Here is a 9,495-nt window from a genome sequence, read left to right on the forward strand (position 1 = left end):
ATGAAGGAAACTAAAAAATATCCGATGTAGAACGTTTTTTATGAAATCAAAAACTTACAGAATAAAGTCTAGTATGAATCAATTTTCTGTTTTTCTATCTTTAACAAATCTTATATAGGTTTGTAAAAACTTCTTAAATTCAAATAAAACGTTTCTAGAGTACAAAGTTGCAGAACAGAAGAAATATACTATTTTAAATGCAAGTCGAATATTTATATTAAAAAAACTTTAAGAAATGTTTTACAACGAAAATATAGAATATAAAAGGCAGAATATATGCTCCTCACTGAGAATACGTTTACTTTTAAAAGTTGAAGAAGCATTCACGACAAAGTATAATTCATTTTTCCACCATCTTATCTTAGAAAACTCGAGAACAAGTGACAGATCGAGAGTGAGGATTCTATCAGATTTAATGGATTGTAACCGAACAATGGAATACAGACAAACCTCTTCATTTTAACATTATATGTATAAATCATTTTTAAGGAGAAAGAGAGCACATCTAAAGCTACCTATGATGCGAAGTAATTATTATAACTTTCTATGTCATGGGACAAAAGACATATCATATAAGAAAACGGATGTGCTCATAGCGTAGGGACATTAAATATGTCATCACGAATGCTAAAAACTCAACAACCGTGACATCAAATATTCATGTATACTATGATATCTGAGACATCATATATATACTCTGACATACATAATACTGTGGCATATAATTTTCATATTATTTGTGCATTAAAACTGACCAGCAAACATTCCTAAATAAACATGGAAAATGGGATATCGGTCCATCGACACTTTCAAGATCAGATCACTGACATGACAGGGTGGACCAGTAACTATGATGACACACTGACAACTAAAGTTGTAGTGCCAGCATAATATGGACATTGTGGATTTGAACATTTCACACATCTGTGTACTGTTTTACATCACATTCGTCTATTATCTTCGCAGGTTACAGAAATAACATTGTGATTTCATGTACGTCTTTCTTCCTTAATAACACTCTGATATGGCAAATAAAGGTGTTTTTGTAGTTAATACATGCTAGGGTATCATGTGCGTTACAGTGGTTGAAATTCATAGTAATACAAAAAACAACTGTTGTGGTGACCCATCCTTCAGAGTTTATTTTCTTAATAGTTAGCTGAATTCACTGCCTGAGGCAAATGTGGAATGATTTATCCAGGTTGTTGAAGATATTCATTGTGAACTTAATACTAGCCATCTTAAAATACTGCCTAAAGTTTCTCCTTTGATATTTACTGCCTTTGCTGTTTTTCTAGATCAATACAGTACCACGCATACTTAATAATATTGAGGAGTGGATTCTACGTAGGCTAGAGTAAGGATGCAAGACTTTCATCTGATTCCTTTCTATTAAGATACTGTTTAACTACGTGTGGATTCTATGTAGGCTAGAGTAAGGATGCGAGATTTTCATCTGATTCCTTTCTATTGAATCCACACGTAGTTAAACAGTATCTTTACGTAGGCCACAGTAAGGATGCAAGACTTTAATATGATTCCTTTCTATTAAGATACTATTTAACCACATTTATTGTGTGTTTGGCATTGTTATCATGCTAAAAGATGAAATTTCTTTCGCTAATCGACATCCAGAAGGAAGAGCATTTGGTTACATCGGGAAGAACCCAGAACTCCATCAATACGGTCTAAAAGCTACATGATCCAATTTTCGGAAACATAATGATTGTTAGTTCTGATACTCTTCCTTCTAATATTTTAGAATTTGTTTAAAACAAACATATGATTTGAAGGGTATTTAGATAATTAAGGGTTTTAAATTGGCATTATTACCATGTTTCATCCTGAACACCTTTTACACAGGAGACTGAGCCGTGGTTTCCAATCTATGCACAGTAGTATATATATATATATATGAAATAGATTAAGAAAATATAACTTTTGGTTCTGCTGTTTTAATATTTAGTGTTCTTATAACAATATTTAATTTTAGCATAACTGAAACTTGGCGTTAAGATGTTAAATGGATTGTGTTGATTTGGAAAAGTCGCGAGATTCCTATCGAGGGTTGTTTTTAGTCTCTAGGGGGTTCACTCTAGATTAGATGGTTATAAATGGCCAAAAATATTCAAAGATAATGACAAAATGTAGCTAATTACAGTGTAAAAATTGAATTAAATTAAGATATCGAAATAAAAATCAATTTATATATAAAAAATAACACGAAATGTTTTCGGATTTAGGGGCCTCTTATATTTTAATAAATGGAATTTTTATAATAAAATAAAACATTTTTACTTAAATTATTTGTTCGTAAAATGAAACATTCTTCTGCTTACAACGGCTTTAATTTCCAGGTTATAGGGACTGAATTTCACGTTCCGCTACCCACATGCCCACACTTTAAAAAATATTAACTAATCTTTTCACTTTTACCAAATTTTTAAAGCCACTACGTGTTCTAAATCTTATTGGAAAAATCATAATGATTGACTATTTGATTAACAATCCATAAATGTTAGGATTGAACATAATATTGGAACATAAAACTGGCCGAAGAAGGGCCTGGTGGCTAGAGCCCTCGACACACAATCTGAAGGTTGTGTGTTCGAATCCCGTCACCAAACATTCTTGCCCTTTCAGGTATGGGGATGCTATAATGTGACGGTCTGTTCCACTTTTCGTTGGTAAAGAGTAGTCCAAGAGTTGGTGGTTGATGGTGTTGACTAGCTGCCTTCTCTCTAGTCTATTGCTTCAAAATTAAGGACAGCTAGCATAGATAGCCCTCGAGTAACTTTGCGTGAAATTCAACAAACAAATAAGTGAACAGGTCGAAGATCCACATCTGATTTGGCGGTCATTGAAGGTTACCCATTAATTATTAATATACAACATTTTAAAGCATTTAAAAAGCAAGAAAACTGATATACTAATGTTACTTACCTAATAAGCTTCGCTAACAGTACAGACATGACTGCGATTCCTAGTCCTGTGCCCGATTGGACAAACAGCTCCACTAATTCGCGCCTGCGTTTGAAGTACTGTCCAATCATAATATTTGAAGTTTCTCTAACAATCCCGATTCCACAACCCATGAAAACTCCGTAACTCATAAATACTTGGTGCATTTGAGAGGCAAATGAGGTAAAAAGGCATCCAAGAGCTGTCATTAATCCTCCAATCACCGCTGTGAGTCTGGTGCTCTTTCTTCGACAAACAGCAACAACCACAGGAGGAACGAAAAAGCCACATGACATCGAGAGAGCTCCCGCCCAAACTAGAAAGGTAACATTAACAAGCATTAATTACTCTTCTCTAGTATACAATAACTCAGTAACAAGTCTTTTATTCTGTTGTGACGATTCTAAATCCAAGCGAAACATTTTACTAGCGTTTACCTTTAAAAACAGGTTACGTAAAAGACGCCCAAATATTTTGCTCTACAGTTTAGATTTTTTTTCCTCCTAACAAAAATAGGTTTTACGGTTCTCTTTTGTTCTTCAGATGGCTTGTTTTAGATATTAAGCTAAAGAAATGTAAACCGAAAAAATGATTAATACATTCTCAAACAAAATGTTTGTGAGGAGCAAATCAATCAAGATATAAGACAAATAAGTAAATATGGCGAAAAGCTACCGTGGTAGTGAAGACCATAAACACAAACGTATCGTTTATGTCTCCGGAATATCGAATTAGGCGGTGCATAAAAAACAAAAGAGAAATCTAAAATTCCAAAAATTAATTGTATAATATGATTTTTAATCGATATCAATAGAAAAAGTAGAAGATATATAACAAGCATTGTTTGATTGAACGCTATAAGAATTTCAATGTTGTTTTTATTACCAGTGACACAGAGGTTTCTTCTGTAACGTACAAGACAAAAGTAGAAGTTATATAACAAGCATTGTTTGATTGAACGCTATAAGAATTTCAATGTTGTTTTTATTACCAGTGACACAAAGGTTTCTTCTGTAACGTACAAGACAAAAGTAGAAAGTATATAACAAGCATTGTTTGATTCAACGCTGTAAGAATTTCAGTGTTGTTTTTATTACCAGTGACACAAAGGTTTCTTCTCTAACTAACAAGACAAAAGTAGAAAGTATATAACAAGCATTGTTTGATTCAACGCTATAATAATTTCAATGTTATTTTTTATTACCAATGACATAAAGGGTACTTCACTAACGTACAAGACAAAAAGAGAAGGTGGCCAAAAACATGTACCGTGGGATTTGATTCATCTGAGATATTCAGAACCACTATATCAGTCATGGCGTGTGAAAGGTTATTATTTGACGCTTAAATATAGACTGAATATTGAATATGATTGAATATTGGGATTTGACAGTCACTCTTATAATGCACCCACACGCCCAAAATGCGAAGCGCGATGCCTCTCGAATTCGCAGTCCTGGCATGTTAAGCACCCAAGCACGCACTGTTATGCCAAGGTACTTATCTCTGTGCTATACTCTCTAATACTAGTATTATTGCAGTTCTTTTCTTACACTTATCGGAATATTTAGCTGTAAAGAGTGTCCGAACTTTAATGTAGTTGATGCACAGTGACTTAACATTTTATGCATCTTTTTTTGGCTTAAGTAAAGTGATTCTATAAACAGATTATAGTTTGACGTTTATATTTATATTGTTATGCTAACATTTAAAGACACGTTTAGGCCATTTTGTAAAAAAAGAGAAAAACAGTCATGAATCGATCCAGCATGCTGCAGGCTATTTCTTTAATGTAATAAAAGTTCTACAAGGTGATTAGAAAACAAACTTTAAAACACAGAAGTGTGTTACAACTCATTAATTTGGGATTGATGTTAATAATATTCATCTACTAGTGGTTATATTGCTGTCTGTGGATAGGAAAGTCCAAGGCTCGAGCCGCGAGATGCTGCTAAACGTGTTCCATACTTTCAACTGTGGGGATGTTCTAACTGTGACAGTCAATACCGCTTTTTCGTTTAAGAGTGACCACTTAGAAGGCTGCTGATGCTAAATGACCAGCAGCTCTAAACTGGGAATAATGGCTGAACCTTAACAAGGGCTTGTCCAGCTGTTTAGCTCATGTACTGCACAAACACCGAAATTTTCTACACAGCTGTGCAATGTTTTGGCAATATTTGAATTAGTATTTTTTATACGTGAACACAGGCATACAGCCTGTAAAAACTGTGAAAACTTAGTTAATTAAAATTATCATACTTTTATATAGACAAAGCTGTAATAGCTTTAACTACTTTTATACCACATTACCAAATTTAGTTTCTAACGTATGCATTTTTGAAGTTAAAAAATACGAAATAACCAATTTATTTTTTGGTATGCTATGTGTGCAGTCTTTGTTTTACAATCCTAGCTTATTTAGATGCTTTGTTTCGGAACTACACACAGTTAAATGTATGTTCAGCTGTGAACTTGTTAAATGCTTTAACTGTTTTGTTTATAAGTTCGTTACATATTTCAAAAGCGTTGCGATTTTACATAAGGTTCTGTAATATCTTGTCTATTTGTACTTCTCCTCACACGTGTTTTTGTCAGACGAGGGTATTTGAACAAAGCACGTGTATCACAGCAAACAACTATAGGTTACTACGCGTATAGCAAGTATAGTTCTCTTGAGATTTAACCACCCTAAAGCTGATACGTAGATTACAAAACTATGTTTTTTCTTTTATCTCAGACATTTACATTTTAACAATATTTCTGAATAAGTAAGACTATACATTTACTTTTCTGTTCAAAGTGTTTTAATTTTCATTGCTTCACAATATTTATATAGGACTGAATAAACGTACACATTAACAAAGAGCGATTATTTATAGTTTCATAAATACGTTGAAAGGTTGATAACATGGTAGGAGGAGCACCTATTGATAAAGCATGCTAAATTTATATATAGAATTCAGATTGCAAGGTCTAGTTGAATACATTAGCTCTATAAAAACAATCAGAGGATATCTAATTTGACAGAAACTAAAAGCAATTCATAATACTCTGACTTGTTTTGTTTCTCAAAACCACCAGTCTCTTGGACTTACAATGACAAAATCTGGCGTTCGATTCCCCGCGGTAGACAGAGTACAGATAATCAACTGTTTAACTTTTATGCTAAAACAAGATAATGAAATTCTAACGTTTAGCATTCAAATATCTGTTTTTATTTAAAAAAGAAACTTCAGAATTAATACTGCACATTTTGTTGAATGGAAACGTCCATGACGACCAATTAGAAGATGAACCTCTCTGTGAAGTATACGATTCATTTAGAAATTAAGAATAATACTTTTCATACATACAGTGCTTATAAGATACAAATATGTTAAAACACTTTAGAGTAGAGTTAATTCGACACCAGTTTTTCAGATTTCTTATAAATTTCTTCATTGTAGGTGAATAATGAACATACTTCAGATACCGGTATTTTGAACTTATTTGTGAAATTACTCAGTCTTGTGATAAAAGAAAATTAGAACGTTAACTTGCCAAATCTTGCAGACATTTTAATCTGTGGCGAATAAGTTAATATTTCAAGTAATTCTGTATTTTAATATACTTTATACTAATGACGTTTCTAGAAATTAGAATTTCCACCTAATACCTGGTTGGACATTAGTCTATTAGTTCAAAATAGGGACGGCTATGGGCAGACAGCCCTTGTTTAGCTATGCGTGAAATTCTGAAATAAACAAAACAAACCAATACAACTTTGCTTCCCGTTAAGACTGCTGAGTCAATGAATAAGTCACTGCGAGTCAATGACTAAGTCTTTCTTTTTGGGATTCTGAATTTTATGATTTCATTGTGGATCGATGAATTGTGGCTCAATCGAAAGTTACTGGTAGTTCTATCAGGCGTTACTAATTAAGGGGATCCATTGAAACTACACTGTCATTGAGCGTTACTGATTACGATCAACATTAAAACTGTATTAGGTAAGAAACATACAGCTGTTTGTTATCTTTTGGATGGTACAGTTCATACGACTTTAACAAAGCTCTCCATCCATCCCTTGCTTCAAGCTATATTTTTATCTGAACAATCGCTGTTCTGGTAAAGATAAAACGTCTCCGCTCCACAAATGATGAATCGCATCGCCAATGTCTTTAAGTCTACCAATTATTAAGCTACGAAAATATATTTTTTCATACTTCTGTAGATTTTATCACGAGTTGAAACTCTTATAATCAGAAAGGTTTTTCCGCCGAAAGCTACTTCGTAATTCTACTTTTCGCCGCTGGAGGGGATAAACTAGCAATGATGTGTGAGGTTACAATGTGACAACTGTGATTTGAGATTTTTTGTTCGTATTCGATTGCAACAAATACTTAGGTACAGTCGGTTGTTGAAGGCTAATGACAAAGTATTTTTTGGACTTATATTCGACAAACATCTACATTATGAAAATATTGCTGTAAATATTTTCATAAAATCTTAAGAACGCTCTTGTAAATTTCCCCCTTTTTCCTGCAATATTTTCAAACAAAGAAGACAGTTGAAACCTTCAAACAGATTTGTTTTTTTTATTTGATTTATCCACGTTTCGATTTCTTTTTTATTCTTTATATTAAAAACATCCCTAAATCTTTAACAGACAGAAAACAGAACCTATATTATGAGACACAGAACTAGCATATATAGCTATAATTTGTATAGAATGGGCCAGGCATGACCAGGTGGCTCGACTCGCAGTCTGAGAGACTCGAGTTCGAAACCTCCTTACGGAGCATTCTCGTCTTATATGTTTACTGACTCTTTAAGATAAATCAAACGTATTAATTAATAGCCAGTCATTTGAGGTGTTAATGAGTTTTATTTTTAACTAGCCAGATTTAACCTAAAGTAAGTACACAACAACACAATATCTGAAGGATGGCCGATTGTAATCTGCTATACAGAAGTGTTTTCTTTGACGCTTTATCTAAATATGCTCATCTCTCTCTTTATACTAACTTACTACATAACAAAGGGTAAACCTAAAGATGAATGTTTAGTTTTCCACCACTAAGTGGCAGTTTCATTACAAATTATAATAATTTGAACATAAATAACACGGGTTAATTGAGGGTAAGAGATAACAATGGTTTGACGATTCAAAAGCCAAGAACAAGAAAACGAAGACAAGATTACGTAGGTGATAACATATGACTTATCTTGTTAAGAAATGATAAGTTGTATGACATATTTCTCTGTTGTTGTTTTTTACCAGCGACTATAATGGAATGAAATGTGTCATTACATATCTACACATTCTTTAAAATATACGTGTTTGTGGCATTGAAGTACATAGATGTCATTGATACAGCCAAACCTAATGTTTAAACTTGTTCGCCCATGTGTGGTCTGCATATTAAACAAACTCATAAGAGTAACACCGTAGCGTGAATGAATTGAGGACACGTAGAAAAGTAAAGGGGAAAATAACCATCATTATTTGAACAAATTCAGCATTAACTTGAATCAAAGAAACAAACAAAGCTACAATAATTTGTGTCAGCTCTGAGAAACGTTCTAAAGAGAGGTCACCTTTTTCCCGCCTTCTTTCAACAACTACTATAGGTGATCTAACTCGCAGCTTTTGTTAATTAGAGGGTGTTGTTTCTGTGAATGTCCTTCCATTGTTCTTCGTTTTTACACTTTTAATGAATCATCCAATAGTAATATACTTGTCGAATAATAAATACGAGAAACTTGAACAAACATTATAAAACGTGTTTGTCTTTTTAACAATGAGTTATAGAAGTATATGTTTAGAAAGTGATTTGCAATTGTTCAGGAAAGCTCTGTAATGATCTTGTTAAGACGCTGTTTTGAATACTAGAATCATATTATAATTTGTCATGAAACATCACCACACTCACACACTATCACGCATACAAATATATTATTTGAACACATATGAATGTTACAATGAAACTGCTAAGACAATTGGAACAATAATATATTATACAAATTATGCCATTTTTGCTATATTACATATTTAGATTTAATTATTAGAACTCATAAGGGAAAATAGAAAAGAATGTAATAATATGTCAACCACGCACACTATTTATTAAGATGAAATTATTAGTTAACTTTAAAGCCAAATTTCTTCGGCAAAGAAATATTTATAGAATTATATTTGCATAAAGAACGATCGAAAAACAACAATGACAACGTATTCTTTAATTTTATGTAACTTTGGATTTTGAGTATTATTTCTTTTTTTACAATATAAAATGTATTCAGATGTTTCAATAATTTTATAATAAGGGCATTCCCTAACACAAGCCTGCGTTGTAGAAGAGATAACTTCTATCTAATATGACATCCCCTAACACAAGCCTATGTTGTAGAAGAAATAACTTCTATCCAATATGGCATCCCCTAACACAAGCCTACGTTGTAGATGAAATAACCTCTATCCAATATGGCATCCCCTAACACAAGCCTACGTTGTAGAAGAAATAACGTCTATCCAATATGGCATCCCCTAAC

General features: G+C 32.9%; 1 protein-coding gene across 1 annotated transcript in view; it reads right to left on the bottom strand.

Annotated features, from left to right (window-relative positions):
• The window catches only part of LOC106459546 (monocarboxylate transporter 10-like), a 58,182-nt gene that overhangs the window by 12,215 nt on the left and 36,472 nt on the right, over nt 1–9,495 (bottom strand). The window contains exon 2 of the mRNA XM_013919173.2: nt 2,944–3,277. Coding sequence (XP_013774627.1) covers nt 2,944–3,277 — 334 coding nt within the window. The remainder of the gene's footprint in view (nt 1–2,943; nt 3,278–9,495) is intronic.

Source organism: Limulus polyphemus, unplaced genomic scaffold, assembly GCF_000517525.1.
Source record: "Limulus polyphemus unplaced genomic scaffold, Limulus_polyphemus-2.1.2 Scaffold625, whole genome shotgun sequence".
NCBI classification, from domain to species: Eukaryota; Metazoa; Arthropoda; class Merostomata; order Xiphosura; family Limulidae; genus Limulus; species Limulus polyphemus.